At 41.1% G+C, this 18,474-nt stretch overlaps 1 protein-coding gene across 1 annotated transcript in view; it reads right to left on the reverse strand.

Annotated features, from left to right (window-relative positions):
• Window positions 1-5,036: 5,036 nt before the first annotated feature.
• Window positions 5,037-18,474, reverse strand: part of KCTD16 (potassium channel tetramerization domain containing 16) — a 293,145-nt gene continuing 279,707 nt past the window's right edge. Inside the window, exon 2 of the mRNA XM_062189740.1 lies at window positions 5,037-5,877. Within this exon, the coding sequence (XP_062045724.1) occupies window positions 5,423-5,877 (455 nt within the window). The 3' untranslated portion in view covers window positions 5,037-5,422. The remainder of the gene's footprint in view (window positions 5,878-18,474) is intronic.

The raw sequence follows: 18,474 nt of genomic DNA on the forward strand, positions 1-18,474 counted from the left end.
ACTCTCCATTTTCACAAGTGCTGCAACTGATCTTTGTGTATACTAAGTATAGGGAAACACTGCTAAGAACTTTTCAATGGAGGCTACTGGGAAAAAGAATGTCCATTCCAATGTGTATAGCAAGACACAAAAAGAAGACATTTCAAACAGATAAGCTCCATGGTTGTGTCATAAGGCTATGATTATTAAAGTTTAAGACTCTTTCCTTTTAGCTGGAGTAGGTAACAATAACCATTTCATCTAAACCTAGAATGATGAAGGCAAAATAAATCAAACCCATTCAAGTAGGTTTCATTTTGTCTAATTTCTCTGCAGATATTAATCATTGTACAGTGTTGTAAAAATGATGTCTAACCTCATTGTAATTCAGAATACAGAATACTCACTCTGATTCTTTCTCTGGTGTATTATTTTGATAATACAAATAAAAGTAAATAAAATGGAAGAGAGTTATCAAAATTGCAAGATGTCAAAATACCAAGACATTAAAAGAGAGAAATGGCCCATGCTAAACCTATAACCTGGCATGCAAATTGGCAAAAACATACACCTGTTAGAGTCCTCACGAGGAAAAACAAATGCCTTCATTTTTCCTTTAGATATTGTTATGTCAAGTGGATGCAACAAAGAACTCTTCCTAAAATTTCCAAGAAAGAAACATTCCAAGAAAGTTCCAGTAAAGATGATCTACATAATCAAAGGTGGTCAAACCCACAGCAAAGTACCTGAGGGTAGAACGTACCAGCATTCAAATGCTCTAAATTAATCCACTATTGTACAAAGAAAGCTGCAAAGTTAAAGTCATTGCAAAAGCAAACATATGAGAAACAAAATTTGGTTTCCATTGTGGGAGCTGGTGTCAAGTAATTTTGCAAAATGACATATATGCCCTGTCTTTTTCTCAGTGAAGCCTATTTTTCTTGGCACAGACTAAGGATATTCCAAGAGGGACATAAAACCAATGAAAGCAAAAATAATCCAGAAGTGCAAGTAATAGTATCCTAAAGGACCAGAAGAAGCAACACACCTGGGCCTATGGTTGAAAGGGCCCCTGCATCAGCATTGTCAATGCAGAAGTGCTAAGTTCCACAGCAGCCCCCATTAGTAAACGTGTCCCCCAAATGATTCAGATGAGATAGCTGCAAGAATGGGGAAGGAAGGGCGGAGGGGACCCCTATGATTGTGCGTGCATCATTCCTCCTTTTATTTAAATACACCAGGCCTGCATTTCCAGTAAGGTAACTATGCCTATAATTTCAAAGGCTAACATCGCTGTGCATTTTGGAAACCACTTCATTTTGTTGTTCTTATTACCATATCTCAGTACAAATTCTTCTTAACAGAGAAGGAAGAAAACACTATCGCAATGATCTAGCTGTTTTGTTTTCCTGTCTTCTTCTTTTCTTGCTGAACATAGATCTCATTTTTGATACTGGTAGGAGGGCTTTATAAATATGTCCCTGACTTTCGGAGGCTCATTTACCCTTAGGGAACGACTTCCCAGAGCTCACTAGATCTTAGCATTAAAGGATTTCCTATGAGTGAACCCAGGTTAGGGATCTACACATATGATTCCCTCTTCGTTCAATGTTAGTAGTTTCTTCATTTCAACAATTTATGGCACTTCTTTTAACCAGTGTTCAAGAGGTAGCCAAATATATTGTTCTGTCAAGAACTGAACTTAAAGTTTTCAAAATTATTTTAGATTCAGGGAAACAGGCCTGATTCAGTCTCCACCAGGGATACTCAAGTATTCAATCTCCTAACTTGCTTATCCAGCACTTTCATTTCTAGTGCTGCAGGCTACAGGGACTTTGCCTGGCAACTCCACTCAAAGTAATAATGAAGATGTCCACGTACCTGGTACTTCCTCAGAGCCTTTCCCTGAAAAGGTCAATATCCACCTCTATGCCAGCACCCACACGAATGAACATGAGTTTGATATCTTTGCTATTTGTACTTCATGCCATGGGTGGGTACCAGCCAGAGCTGGCCAAGAGTAAAAATGTTGTTGTTTTTAAAACAAAGTCTAACTACCAGTTTTGTTCACTGCGGGGAGCGGGGTGGAGGGTGGGGTGTTTAAGAGTTCCTGCACAGAAAAATTCAAGACAGTTTGGGGGCTGGAGGAAAAGTGCCATGAACACTTTTTTAGCAGGTTGACTGCCACTTTGATTCTTTGTAGGGTGTCTACTTTGATAACATTGTAGTCAGATCTGAAATTTAAGGATGTTGGGACTCTGAGCATTTTAGTTATACCCTGAACTCTTGGAAAGCACTTCCGGTGACTCTGTAATAATCATTTAACTAAAATGAATTTCAGAATATTTTTACCAAATTCAACTTATTGACCCATTAACTTGTGATTATTTGCAGGATTATCTAGTATTAAGATGACTGTATTGGCATGGAAAGCCATGACACGGTGGCAAAAAAAAAAAAAAAAAAAAAAAAATCTAAATGAAAGATCCTGGTGAACAAGACCCCAGCAGAAGGAACAGGCCATCAAGGAGAGAGGTGCCTTTCTCTGAAGGGGGAAGGAACCTCCACTGTGATACGGCCTTGACTAAACAAGTTCAGAGTTGGTGAACTCAAGGGGCTTCCATAGCCTAGGCAGCTCATAGCAAGAGTCTCGGGTGATTGCTGACATCATAAATAAGAATGCCAATTGTTAAATCAACAACGGGAGTCACTGGGTACATGCTCCCCACGTAGGATCTCTGTCCTTAATGTGTTTTACTGTGAAACTTAAAAAACACTACTAGTCAAACAATACCCTATACCTTGTGCGATTGTGTAAGTGCAGCCTGTTGAAATCCTTGCTTAGTATATACTAAGTTGATCTTCAGTATATGAAGGTAATTGAAAATGAAACTCGATGAAGGGCGGGATGGGAGAGGGAGTGGGAGAGGGGAGGGCCATGGGAGGGAGGGAGGGAGGTTGGGGGGGAAAGCCACAACAATACAAAAGTTGCACTTTGTAAATTCACATTCATTAAATTAAAAAAAAACTATATAAAAAACAAAAAAAAGAGAAAAAAAGAACTTAATACTTTACCCTTTTAGTATTTTTTATGTTCTACTTAAAACTATTGGTTGAACTCTGTAATTAATACACAATTATTCTTAGGTGTTTAATGCTATAACTAGTACTCAAATAGTATTTTACACTTTGTGTTTCTGTGTGGGTGCAAACTGTTGAAATCTTTACTTAATATATGCTAAATTGATCTTCTGTATATAAAGATAATTGAAAATTAATCTTGATGTGAATGGAAGAGGAGAGGGGGTATGAGAGGGGTGTGTTGTGGGTGGGAGGGAAGTCATGGCGGGGGAAGCTATTGTAATCCATAAGCTGTACTTTGGAAATTTATGTTCATTAAATAAAATTTAAAAAAAAAGATAACTGTATTGTCATGTACTGTCAATAAACTTTGAAAGGAATGAAGACATACGACAAACCAAGCTATCTTGTGGATAAGATCAAATATCTGCTAATATATTAACAGATAAAAAAAAAACACTTCAATTCATAAATTACAATCATCTCAACAACTGAACTCCCAAAATAAACTTTCTTTTCCATTTAAGTAAAACTGTACACCTCATTCAAACCATTAAGGCAGGAGAATATTGGCTAATTCTGCCTAAGGGGAAGGGAAGAACTTAAAAATCAGAAATAGTCAGAAATATATGCATATACTAATAACAGAAATAAGGATAGAACCTTTTGTATAATAAATATGCCATAAGTTAAAGATTTCAAAAAGAAGAAATTCATCATTATTCTTCCCTCCCACAGACATCATCTATTTGCCTTTATTACTTGTGATATACACACACATGCACACACACACAATTTAAAGAATCAGAAGCACTTGGCACACAATGAGTAATTGAAAAAATAATTTTTGTTACAATGAAATGAATGAGAAATGTTGAAAATAAAAATGTACCTTAAAACCTGCATTTAACACAAGTCTACAAAAGAGCTATTGTTAACATTAATAGAACATGAAGCCACATGGTTGGATGACTATTAACAGGTTTGTGGGGTTTTATTGTTTGTTTTGGCCATGTCTACACAGGTCAAAGAGGTAATCAAGAAAGTTGGTTTAGAACAAAGCTTTCACTTGGGAGCCCCAGTTACCTATATAGATTGTTATAGATTTCATAGAAATGACACAGCTAAATCTTAATAAGGACACAGCCAAACTTCAGAATCCGAATGGTAACCAAAACTGGCTAAAAGCAAGCAATAATGTAGCACTACAGGGCATAATTTTAATGAGAAATTATTAGAAGGTATGTCAAATACACTTTCCTCTGAAATGAAACAAAATTTGGCCCTTATTGAAGTACTGTGTTCTTCACAGTTCCCCAGCTACACAGCAACATGAAGAACTTAAATATGGATGACGTATAAAGGCCACACCATTAAAATGCGGGCAGTGAGAACTCAGACACATCGAGATAGGGACGATCCTCAGCTCACAGTAGAGAAAGCTGTGTGGTGTCATTCAGTAGTAATTCCTGTGGGTGCGAATTTCTTTTTAATATAAAGAATGTTGGACTGGTTCTTCTCACCCTCTCCCAATGCAAAGGAAAAGAAAAGTGATAAAAAGGAGACCCAAAGTGTTAACTTCCAAACCAAGAAGACAATCTGTAGCTAATGAGGACTGTTTGATATTAGGAAGGGTTGCCAAGAGAGGGAACTCTTCCCAGGAGGGTTTTAAGAAAGAGGCAGAGGCTCCTATGTCTGATGTGGTCTAAGAGGGTGCCGCCGGAGCAGGGGCACAGCCTGCGGGATGTCCAGGCCCTGGGGCCATATGCATTGTGTGTCTATATACATACTTAGTTGTGCTCCTGTTGCACAAATACTCATGCATACAGTCAATATAAACTGGCACATAGAGATCTGAGAGAAAAGTCATATAAATCTGCCATTCCCACCACCCACCCCCATGACCCCACAAACAAAGGAAAAAGCAAAATTGAAAAAAATTATCTAAACATATGCCATTGGGCTTGATCTCCTTCTATCACATCCTCATTCAAAGGAAGGAGGTAGACTGAAGAGAGAAAAAAACCCAGTTTGGGATCCATGACTCCCAAGGCGTCTCAGCTACTCTTCGGTAGCTGGCTTTCAGTATGTATGAGATACTCAGCTCATGGGACCAAGTTAAACAAACTGCAACAGCAGAAGAGATTTTCTTGTATTTCCACACCAGGAAAGAAATCTACCCTGTGGATTTACATGTTAAGGTGAACTAGGTAAAGTAGGCAGTAGGACATCAATAAACTACCATGTTCTAACAAATATGTTTCATCAGTTGTTATTTTTTCTGTAAAACATGAATTTCTTTTAGAAGGTTTCCAAAGTGGTGACACGGATTTTTTTTTCTTCTCTCGCCCCCAGCCCTCCCCTATAGATGATACTTCCGTAATAGTTCAGATTGCCAGGGGTGTTTTCTCTCCGGGAACCGATCTGGGATTTTGATCTTTAGGAAATCCTGGATGCATTTCTCCAGCTCTTCCTCAATTGACAGCTTTTCCTTAACAGCTTTTTTTTTGCTGCTCACGTTCGACTCCCTGGAGCCCGAAGTCAGAGTCCGTAGCAGATCACTTTTCCGCCGCATCTCTGACTGCTGGATCAGCTGGACGGGCCCCTTCTTGATGGGACGGTCCAGAGTCTGGATGTTGGTCTGACGAGTCACGGGGCCACAGATGACTGTCTCCTGGGGGGAGCTGGCTTCAGACTGGCTGTCGCAGCTGGAGGTGGAGAGGTCATTGCAAGAGGTGCCACTCTCCCCTTCTTTGTCACCCTTGCCATTCTTACAGCAGCAGTCACAGTGCGAGGATGACCACCTGGACGGCTCACCTGCAAGGAAAGCACAAGACCCGAGGAATTAATGACAGCTCAGGTTGGAATACAGCACAGCACTTGAAGACACATGCATGGACATCACGGAATAATGTACCAAGGAGAAATGGGGAGGCACACAGGGTGGGCTGTGACAGTCCCATCTAGAGGCCAAGTCCGTGGAGGGCAGGAGACGGGACAGGAATGTCCAGCTGTATTGCATATGACCTAGTCACTTTCACAAAAGATCTTACATTGTTCAAAGCTTCAGTTTCCTCATCCATTGGAGGAGGCTAATGATGTCCCCCCCCCCCTCCATTTACTGGAGTTCCAGGGAGAATAAGGATCCGTCAAGTAAAATTCTGAAGGTACTTTATGGCACACAGGAAGCACTCAAAGCACAGCGGCCAGTTTTGCTGTGACTGATAGTAAGCCCTAAACCAAAGTTCTGCGTTTCAGCAGTCAGACACAACGGGGGCAGGCTCTCAGAGTGGAAGGGGAGCAAGCAGCGAAGGAGGGCTCCCTTTGGGCCAGCCCCCATCTAAGCTCTGGGCACCCATTCTCTCCCAGTCCTCACAATAACTCGACAAACTCAGTGGTTCCACTTCAGCAACAAGGCAGGAAAATTAAGATCTAAGAATTTAAGAAACTTACACGGCCTGCACAATCTGTAAGTGACAGTGCTGAGATTTAAATACACGACTTCAAATGCCATAAGCAAGGCAGTCAACCATTTGTCTTCAATTTGCCTGTTTGCAAAATTCCTGCTTCTCCTTCAAAACCATGTTCAAGTTTTCACTTCCCTCTGAAATTCTTGTTCACTCCTCCGGAGAAACACCTGCCTTACCCTCCTCCTATGAATTGGGGTATTCTGTCTCTTATTGCACACATCACATTTTGTTTTACTAGTTGATTTTTTTTATTTGACAGATAGATAGTGAGAGAAAGGTCTTCCTTTCGTTGGTTCACCCCCCAAATGGCCACTACAGCTGGAGCTATGCCGATCCAACTACGCCGATCCGAAGCCAAGAGCCAGTGCTTCCTCCTAGTCTCCCATGCGGGTGCAGGGGCCCAAGCACTTGGGCCATCCTTCACTGCCTTCTCAGGCCACAGCAGAGAGCTGGACTGGAAGAGGAGCAACCGGGACTAGAACCCAGTGCTCATATGGGATGCTAGCACTGCAGGTGGAGGATTAACCAAGTGAGCTACAGCACCGGCCCCATCACACATCACATTTTGTTACAATTCTTTTATTACTTTATGCATCTCCACTACTAGACCATGAGCTTACTAACATGGACACAGTGAAGTGTCCATTATTGTCATCCCAGTAAATAGCCCAGGGAATGGTGTCCAAGATTCAATAACTTCTAAGTACCTTAATCCAGCCACGCCTGAATCTAGACTTGTCAGTGAACTTTCAGTTATGTGATCCACTAAATTCTCTTTTACTTTTAAGACTTCTTTAATACCCTCTTCCCCTGAGTCTAGACAGATAATACTGCATTTGACATTTTGGAGACAGAGGTCTACAGCTGGTAGCTCCACAAAGTAGAAAAATCCATAATCACAGCACAAAGCAATTTCCTAAACATAAGTCATTGTCCCGTCTCTCTCTCTCTCTCTCTGAACAGTCACAATCCTCCTAGAATCCTGAATGGAACCCTGTTTAGTGATCATATGTTATATGATTTGTATTTCGCATAGGTCATTGTACCTAAGTCATAAAAAGGGAAACATTTTCTTTATTAAGTTAAGGACAAGGATCATGTAGTATCTCCAAATGCTTTCAAGGGGACCCCAGCTTTGATTTGCACTGTATCTTATTCTCAAAGAATTGATCACATTATAACAGGATCCTATTTACTGTCATTTTTATTATGGTCAAAGTAGAGAAAACTTAGAATAAAATCTATTAGGAAAATTACATGCTATCTTGTATAATGCCTGTTTTAAATAACTAAATTACACATTTTTCTAGAGGAGTTAAAAAAAATGTTGTAAATCACAACTCCAGACGTATCTCTAACTTAGAGCCACTCTTTCAAGCCACTTTATAAAATGTAACTAAGTAATCATTGTGGTTATATAGCCATTAAATTAAATGCAACAATCCAATTAGCCAAAAAGAATCACAGGAGCAGTAATGTCCTCGTTATCCCAGGCTATTACAAATAAATATTTTCCATGCAACAGGAACCATTCAACATATGCCAGGTGGCGACTGAGAATATCAGCAATAAAAACTGACTTCTGTCTGCAGCATGGATTTTGAGAAACTCGTTTTTCACCTTTAGTAGGTGAAATCTGCATCTGCCTGAGAACTGCAGCCATCCCTGTATCAACAGGATTCAGTTAAGAAACTGTTCCAAAGAATTGGCCTAAAGAAATGTAATCAAATCAGAGCTGCTGTGGTCCGTTCCTTTGTGGGAAAGTTCAAAAACTGAATTTAGACTTTAAAAAAAAAAAAAAAAAAAACAAGGGGAGGAGGGAAAAGACAGACAGTAGAAGAAATTCTATGTGCTAGGATACACCTGCCTATTACCTTACAGAAAGACAACAAAGTATTTTGGACATAGATCTTGCCAAACCAGTTTCATTGTATGCTATGGACTTAGAATGAAACCCAAGCTATTTTAACAACACAAGAACAACAACAGCAACAACAACAACAAAACAGCAAAGCTGAGGAATCCTTGTGGATTCACAAGGAAAACTGCAGGCAGCCTTCCATTGCAGCCAAGCCAGGAAGCTGGCACTGACATAGCCGTTTCCTACCTGAACTGCCGGGGTGTGATCATGTATTTAAATGTCAGCTGGGATTCTCCAGCTTCCAGGCAAACAGAAGTATTACTTTCCACTTATTCCAGCCACTATCACTATTAAAGGGAAATTGAACAACTTAATTTTACTGTAGCCTGTCATAGCACCACATGTTTTAATACTTTATGAGAACATTTGAATGTTTTACCATTTTGGCAAGATAATTCATAAGATGGCTTTGGAAGTCTCTGTATTATACTGAAATCAAAGAAAAGGTTGAGATTAATACAGTCTAGCTCGAGTGCTGTATGGATAGTCCTTGTGAAAAATGAAAAGGAATCCGACGTGAGAAGATAATGACCCAATTTCCTCCTTGGAAGCATTGTCTGCCTGACTACTTTCTTCCCAAGAACCTAAGCACACCAAAAAGGTTTGAAGTCAGAACCCTGAAGGGACATATTATAAACAAGCACAGGGCTCCTTAGCCCTTGCAGTCCCACTGGGATGTGCGCACAAGTCCTGAGAAGTATGGAATGATCTATGAAAGGTCAGTTCCATCACTCAAGGTAATCTAGAATTCCCCAATTATAGCAAGTAACGATCTCACAAACACCTTGAAACTTCAAATTGCAATGTACTTTCACTTCCAATTTGCTGAGGTTTCTATATGGGCTGGAATAATTCTCTCCACATGGGGCAAAAATAGGTTACAATTGATTAGGCAGACAAAAGGGGAAAACCATTTCATCCCTAGAAAAGTCTGATATATTGTTATTAAAAATGCAGAAAATCTATTACCCTTTCAGGGGGTTATTAACCAGGTGATGCTCAAAGAGCTTCATCTTTTTACCTTCTTTTTAACAAGCCATTGCTGAATTTTGGGGGTTTTACATCATTATTGGTGCCTGGAACATAACAGAGGTTTGATAAATGTTTGCTGAATCAATGGTTGAGCCAAACACATATGTTGGATCATATCAAGCTGATAATAGAGCAGAGTAGGTCCCAGGGTCCACAGTCAGATCTCACAATTAGTTCACTGCTATAATTCTTGGTTTCTTCATCTGAAAAATAAGGGCATTAATCGTTTCTTCTTCACAGTTGTTTTAAGAACATCAAATGAAACTGTTAATGTAAAGGATGTTTCCTAGTTCGTGGTACACAAAAGTATTCCACTCATACATATTTATTCTATAAGCCAGACATTATTCTGCATAAACAAGACAAATTTGGATCTCATTAGAAACCATTATTAAGTTCCCACTAATATGCTTGGGTCAGGCCGGAGCATCAGGACAGGAAGGACACTGATGCTATAGCTGGGTCCATCAGAAAGGTATGTTTCAAGTGTTTAGCAACATGTGACTTGGCGTGGGAATGGAGAGCAGCCACAACCACAATACTGGCACAAAGTGTGTGACCCAGGGACAGTTTTGGAAGGGTGGGGTCTTCACAGCACAGTGCTTAAAATTTCACAAGTGGAAGAGTCTTATCAGATACAAATTTCCTTGAAGACACAGCCAAAAATCTACTATTTGTAGTTTGAATTACATGAGGAGGGACAGGATACTCAGATGCTGCAAGCCCTTGAAGTCAAAAATCTTTGGGTAATTTACAACTGGGACAGTTGAGGACCATGCAAACAACCTGTGCGACTGGACTAGACCCCCTCCCCCTACAGCCCTTTCCTTGCTGATAAAGGAATAATAAAAGAGGAAAGCCTACAGAATCTCTCTTCCCTATGAAAAATTCAAACCAGGCTGAGTGAAACATGACTTAGCAAACTCACAAAGTGCTTATACATTTTTAAAAGAGGCAGCTCTGCAATCTACCCACACTTCCAATTCCCCACCTGCTAATGGCTGTGAGCACAATGCACATCATTTACAGCAGCAGTTGGGAAAACTGCTTTCCCTTGTCTTCTCTGTCAATGATGTAGGAGCCTGCCAGTCTGGGCGCTAGGTGGCCAGCTTTAATTTATCGAGGCTGCTGAAAGACTTTCTTGGTATCCCAGCTGAAAAGTCAATAATGGCCAAATGGATGTTTTCATAATTCTGCTAACCTTGGAAAAGATATTGCAAAGTGAGGACTGGGAATAGGAAGGCTGTGTGAGCTGCTGAGAAAAACACATCTTCAACTTGACAATCATCTTTTGCTTGTGATTGACTTCTTTTTACTTATGGGCATTTGGTCTTTCTTGGATGTATCCAGCTGGGGTTCCCATTAAGAGGTGGAGAGTAGGGACAGGAGCACACAGCCCATCCACTGCATCAGTAAGAGCCAGCCGGGAGAGCAGTTACTCTACCAGAGAGCCTAAAAAGCAAGAATTTAATATACAGAATTGTTTAAACAGATATCGTAGCACTGACAATGAAAACGGGTGGCACTGGACAGACAAAGATGGTGACTACACGGGGCAGTTTGCACAGTCAAGTCTGAGGAGACAAAACAAGATGCAGTTATAAGAAACAAAAGCTTAGAAGAGGTACCCTGGCATCTGATCAAGGCAGGCTGGCTTCCTGCTGGTGCTGGTTTCCCTAAAGGAGGGTGGCTGTAGGGATTACAGAGAAGGGAAAAAAGAAGGCAAGAGGAAACAGGATCCAATTACTTCGGGGGGGGGGGGTGGGTGGCAAATAAAAAATGAGGTTAATGCTGATTGGAACAAAGAGCGAGCAAGGAGCCTTCTTTACCTTCAGATCTTACAGTCCTCCTCAGAACCTAATGGGGAGCTACCTGGGAAAAGGAAATGTGGTCAGTCATTGTGGTTAACCTGAATCCTAGCCCTGGTACCACAGGAGTATAGAAGGGCGAGTTTAAAGCTGGAGTGACACAGGCAGAAGCCTGTGACCCAAGCTGGGTGAATCAGAGTCCCCACTGGGACTGTTCTGGAACATACGGGTCTTGTGTAGAACACCTGCAGAACCAATATATTGGCCCCATGAAGGATGCAAAAGAAACTGATAACATATGCTCTAATGCAGGAGTTATGAAATGAAAATAAAATCACTACAGTACAGTTTCTGTCCTGCTGCTCTGTTTTATATGTCGGGGTGTTGTACTTTCTCTCCCCTCTGTCAGCAAAACATTTCTTACACTTTGTACCCACTTAGCTCTTTCTCATCCTCCAGGACTCAGCTGAGACACCACCTTCTCCAAGTGGCCTTCCTGAACTGTTCCCTCCCCAAGCTTAAGCTCATCCCACCCTCATGCCCATGGTTTTCACAGCACCATAACATGTAATTATGAATGTGTTTGTCAGATTATTTGTTAAATGTCTGTCTCCCACACTAGACTTTAAGGACTAGGTATGCTTCCTTCTTAATTCTACCTTATATCTGAGGACACACATGGGTGCAGGAGCCAGGCAAGTGATGCTAACTGCTCAGTAAGTATCTGCATGGTTGATGAACCGGAGAAGAAATATGATGTGTGTTGTGCATATGTATGTGTGCATTTTTTCACACCAAAAAACAAGAGGATTGAAAATTCTGACATGCACAAGTCATTAGAATGAAACACTTCTAGGCATTTCACCAGAAAGTTAATATAGATGTAACAAAAGCATGCTCACTGACAGATAATGGCAAAATCCATAGGCTTCTTCAGAATTTTAAAAGTACACACTAGTACATATGTGCATGTGTGTGTGTATTTATGTGTATGTGTGTATAAATCTATCATCACCTGCAATGATTCACAACTTAAATAAAAAGTCATTACATAATTTGGTACTGCTCCATTTATCCTCCCAACTCAGGTTTCTTTTAAATTCTATTTAAGTTATACAAATTTCATGTATTCCATATATATATAGATTTAGCAACAATGATACTTCCCACCTTACCCTCCCTCCTGCCCATATTCTATTAAATATCAGAACAAAGCAAGGATTTAATAAAGCAAGAGATTCTGAATTTTGACTTCCTGGTCTACAGAATACCCTTTCAAGCACTCCTTGATAACACATTTATATATTTTCCAAGTCCTTTTTGTTCTTTTTTCTTGCTTGCTTGCTCCCTCATCTTATTTCCTATTCTTAGCCACAGATTATTTCAGATAAAGTCATACTCCTGCCTCAAAGGTCCTTATCTACCTACTTGGTTCCCAGGCTCCATCCCTCTGTCTTTTCCTACCTGGTCCTCTTCACCCTTCTTCCAGTCTTCCTACCACTTTTGCAGAAACTGTAACAAGTTCTCCAAAGCCTACAAGTCCTCTCATTCAATGGCTAGGTATCTTCTTTGAGGATGAAATGACTCTGCGACAATCATAGAGTGTTCTGTCCCCTTCTTCCAGGAAGAAAATTCTGCTTTTCCTGTAAAGAACTGCTTCTTCCCTGTTCCATGTTGTACTGAAGAGGCTGTCAACCGTGGTTCCATGCCTGGCCACAAGGGAAGGACATGAAGTCCATATCTGAACAGAGCAGTCCCTACTTCCTGACTCTAGTGAATGACACACACAGAGGCATGTGACCCAAGCTGGGTGAATCCAAGTCCCTGTGGGGACTGTTCTGGAACACAGGGGTCTTGCACACTCTGTAGCAAGGGAGATCACTAAGCTACAAGTACAATCACTGCTCAAACCACTTGGAGAAGACAATGATGCAGAGGGAAGCCAAACGAGATAGGCAGAGGTGAGAAATAGCAGAGAGACAGACTTAACAGTATCTCAAGTTGGCCCTGTCCCTAGGTTTATAATTTCATAAGCCTAGAAATTCTTCTCTGATTAATATAGTGAGAGTTAATTTTGTATGACTTATAAGAGTCCTACATCAAATTCACCTAAAAACATGTAATTGCTGTTTAATTTACCCTTCTCATCCACTGAGGACTTAAGCAATTTGAACTCTAATGTTGGTCAACGCTTTAGGGGGTTAGCACCATTATTATTGCTAGGGACTGTTTTTAAGGGAAAAAAAGATTTATTTATTTATTTGAAAGCAGAGCTATAGAGAAGCAGAGGCAGAGAGAGAGAGAGAGAGAGAGAGAGAGAGAGAGAGAGAGAGAGGTCTTCCATCCACTGGTTCACTCCCCAGATGGCCGAACGGTCAAAGCTGAACTGATATGAGACTAGGAGCCAGGAGCCTTCTCCAGGTCTCCCACGCAGACTTGGACCATTCTCCTTGCCTTCTCAGCCCACAACAGAGAGCTGGATCAGAAGTAGAGCAGCTAGGTCTCAAATCTGGTACCCAAAGGGGATGCTGGCACTACAGCCGGTAGCTTTAACCATGATGCCACAGAACTGGCCTTGCTAGGGGACTTCCTGGATGACTCATTTCTTCCCGAGAATGTTAGCCTCTGCTACACTAGTTCCAACAAATTTGATTAACACTCTGAAGATACATGGGAAGCCTCTCGTGCCATCTGTTGTGCATAGTCATTCCAGTTGTGAGTAATAGCTACCCTCCCAAACCAGAAACTCAGCATCATAACAATAGATATGATTCACTGAGGAACATCTCTGTGCTTTCCAGTCAGTGTAGCAGGTGATGCGATTTCACCCCCACAACAATCCTGTTAGGTGGTTGCTGTTCCATCTTTTTCATGGAGAAACTGTAACTGAGAGTGGATAACGACCTGCACCTAAGTTAGATGTTGAAAAGTGTCCAGAACTCAAACCTGTATCTTTAAAAATGAAGCTTCTCACTCTGGCCTCAGAGTCAGCCCTTAAGGCATTTGGATCCGGCTGAAAAGCCCATGAGAGTATTTCAGGCATGGAAAGCCAGGACACTCTGTCAAAAAAAAATTACCTAAATGAAGGATCTCAGCGTGTGAGATCCCAGTGGAAGGAACGGGTCATCAACGAAGGAGGTACCTTTCTCTGAAGGGAGGAGAGAACTTCCACTTTGACCTTGTCTAAACATGATCGGAGTCGGTGAACTCAAAAGGCTTCCATAGCCTTGCCATCTCATGACAAGAGCCTAGGGTGATTACTGATGCCATAAACAAGAGTGTCAATTTGTTAAGTCAACAACAGGAGTCACTGTGCACTTACTCCTCATGTAGGATCTCTGTCCTTAATGTGCTGTACATTGTGATTTAATGCTATAACTAGTACTCAAACAGCATTTTTCACTTTGTGTTTCTATGTGGGTGCAAACTGTTGAAATCTTTACACAATATATACTAAACTGATCTTCTGTATATAAAGAGAATTGAAAATGAATCTTGATGTGAATGGAAGGGGAGAGGGAGCGGGAAAGGAGAGGGTTGCAGGTGGGAGGGAAGTTATGGAAGGGGGGAAGCCATTGTAATCCATAAGCTGTACTTTGGAAATGTATGTTCATTAAATAAATGTTTAAAAAAATGAAGCTTCTGCTCCTTTCGTAGATACATTGTCCAATCATGAAAATTTCCTGCAGCAATTATTTAAAAGTATTAACTGGCTAGAAGAGATAAAGAGTTAACTATTTTTTTTTATTTTTTAAAGATCTATTTATTTGAAAGAGTTAGAGAGTAAGAGCAGAGGCAGAGAGAGAGAGAGAGAGACAGAGACAGAGGTCTTCCATCCACTGGGTCACTCCCCAACTGGCTGCAACAGTGGGAGCTGAGCCGATCTGAAGCCAGAAGCCAGAAGCCAGGAGCTTCTTCCAGGTCTCCCATGCAGGTGCAGGGGCCCAAGGACTTGGGCCATCCTCTACTACTTTCCCAGGCCATAGCAGAGAGCTGGATCAGAAGTGGAGCAGCTGGTACTGGAACCGATGCCCATATGGGATGCTGGCACTGCAGGCGGCAGTTTTACCCGGCTATGCCACAGTGCCGGCCCCAAAAGTTAACTTTAAGACATTGCCATACCAGCAATCCCAGCCCTTCAGTGACTTCTGAAAGTAATAAACTCATTGAATAACCTTAAAATCTGGGCTTGCGCAGTTTTCGCGTGTACAAATGATAAATTTTGGTTGCCTCCCAGGAGCCCACTGGGAATGACTGAGAATGACTACATGAATGATGCAGTGTCACCGGCACTCTCCTGAGGGAGGAGCTAGTTCACATCCCTCCACCGTTACTCAGTTAGACCAGGGCCACTCTGGCAGCAATGAGCATGTTTGAAGAATGCACTTAATTAGCTCATGAAAAAAACCTCTTCACCAGTTAATTAAGATATAGTATTTCTTAATATTACTTAATGAATATTCAACAACTAACCAATAAATGATAGCTCTTCAAATGGGAAAAAAACACTACAATCTACAGTACATTGGCAAATGTAAACCTACACTTCAGTGACCCTCCCGGCTTAAAAAAAAAATCAAATTAACCCAGAGCAATCACTCAAGAGCTAGAGACCTGTGAATTTTATGAGAAATGCAGATGAAATAAAAGAACTGTCATAAAACATTTATGAGTTGTAAACTACTCTGAGAGGTAGGGAGGCGGGATTGACCAAAACTTTGAATGCAGAGAAGCACACCCAGCAAAGGCCAGTCCAGATGCAACCTCGCTGTTGGCTGGCCCAGAAGGCACAGGGCAGTTATTTGGAAACAACACTGTAGAGTGAGAGGCCAACAAGAGACCTTAGAAAGCACAGAACACTCTCACTTTACAAAGAGGGGGCCCCAGCCTGGAGAGAGAAACGGGAGTAACAGGTCAGAGCTGAGTTCCTGGTAGGGGGCCCTGTTTAAGACTATGCCAGGGACACATCTAGGAAGGTGTAGAACCATCTACAAGATTGCACAGCTGAACAATGTGTCATCCGGAAAAAGGAAGGGGAAAGAAAGCTCTTGAGAAGGGTTCATTGTTGAGTGTGGTGCAGATTAACACAGGGCACAGCCACTGAGGTAAAGATTGCTGCAATGTGAACACATATCTAATGTTAGAGAGAGAGAGGAAGGGAAGGAGATGAGAGAGAAGTTACATGATGCTGACATGGACCTACATTTATTGAACACCTACCCTAAGCCAGACACTGGACTGGGCAGTTCACCAGGGCATCATCTCACTGAATCTTCACAATCAGCAAAGAAAGATAGGATTGCAATGCTTAATTCCTACTTGTTGGGGTGAATAGAGAGCTACAGATACCAAAGTTCCCCAGGTAGCAGGATGCTGAAATTTCATCATAGTGATCAAATCAAGATTGTTTTAAACTGCAGATACCATGAGCAGAAAAATAAATGACATCTTGATGTGAATTAGCTTCAGTGTTTGTACCCAGTAGAGGTGGGAGCCTGGGGGTTCACATTTAAGAGCAATGCCTGGCAAATGATAGTCATTCAAAAACGATTTGCAGATTAAACAACTATGTGCACCTTCTTCAAGTCACATGTAACACTAAGCACTTAAGCAATAAAATATTTTAACAAAACTCAAAAGACTGTGGGTCTCAGGCCCAGCCTATTTGGTCTGTGCTTTGTAGGAGATGTGATGGCATCACTGGACTCCACCTAGTAGTTGCCAGGAGAACCAGCCCTCTTGAGTCAAGGCAACTAAATAGGTTTACATGAACATGTTTCTGGATGGGGGTCAGGGCCAGACCATCTCCACTTGAGAACCACTGCCCTAAGAAAAAAGTTGCTATTTCACTGAAGAGGAAGTGGAATTTCATAAAATTTTATTAATTTGCCCATGGGTCACAAAGCTAGCAAAAGGCAAAACTATGATTCAATGTCTGGTAGATCAGACTACAAGAATAAGGCCTGTTCCATCACTATAGTATGATGTTCCAGTGAAATGCTGCCTTTTTGACAGGAGCAGTCAGGCAAAGCCCCAACCATCCCATTTACAATGAGATCCAAAAGAAGCCCAGTGAAGGGAAATGGAGAAATAGAGGGAATGGAGGGAACGGAGTTGCCCTTTCACTTTTCAAGGAATGGAAAGAATGCTTAGTTTTCACCAGGCTGTCTTCAGAGGATAAGGGAATGGAAAGAAAAACAATTAAGCAGTTCTGCCTAAACATGCATCTCCATTCATTAGGTCACTAATTAATTACTACTATTTTAATTAGGATTTCCAAATGGGATAAAGGTGAAGCCAATCAAGGGTATTTCCCCATACAGCCACTGACAATAGTAATAGTATGTAGTCATAGTGCACAACATCAAATTCAGGGTTTACTATGTACCAGGTGTGTTCTAGGCACCTTGCAAACAGGAACCAAGCACATATCTACTGGTGACTTGCTGGTTCCTCACTTGAGACTCTGGAAATATTGCTACTTCCCTGGCAGAAGGGCAAACACTGAATTTGCCCACAGCATGATCACAATGCCAGTGATATGCCAATGATCACAATGCAAATGACAATGTGCACTACTGATGCACAAATCCATTAACACGGAAGTCTTCTTCCTCTTGACTCTGGAGCAAAATTTGCTGTACTTGATCTGCAGTGACTAGAGTCCAGAGGAGTTCCTCAAAGAGTAGATAAATCATGTTCTATGATGACAGTTCATTGTTACCCCTTACTATGATGTGCCTATTGTTGTTAACACACATTAATTACACTCATATGTGTAACCTCTTAGCATTGCCAGATTCCTTCTGATGGAGAGAAGTATTCTTCCAACATGGACCCCACCATTACCTCCATGGTAATTCATGTGAAATAGTCTTACAAGTGGTTTAATAGATGTTTCCAATGAGCAATGAAAGCAGAGGGCCATCACTAACATAATTTTTACTATTAACTTCCAGACCAGAAGGGATGGGGAAGAAATAGCACCATCCCTACGGTAACTAAGAGGAAGTTACACTGAGAGATATTTCACTTCTACATTCTTTGGTCTCCATTTATTAAATAAATTATTCTCTCTGCATTAATGATTACACCGCTGGTAATACACTCAGGTAGTAACATTTGAAAAACAGATAATTTGAAAAAAAAAGAATCAAAAGAGAAGGATTCTAGAATGAGAACA

Source organism: Lepus europaeus, chromosome 4 (genome assembly GCF_033115175.1).
Source record: "Lepus europaeus isolate LE1 chromosome 4, mLepTim1.pri, whole genome shotgun sequence".
In the NCBI taxonomy this organism is placed as follows: Eukaryota; Metazoa; Chordata; class Mammalia; order Lagomorpha; family Leporidae; genus Lepus; species Lepus europaeus.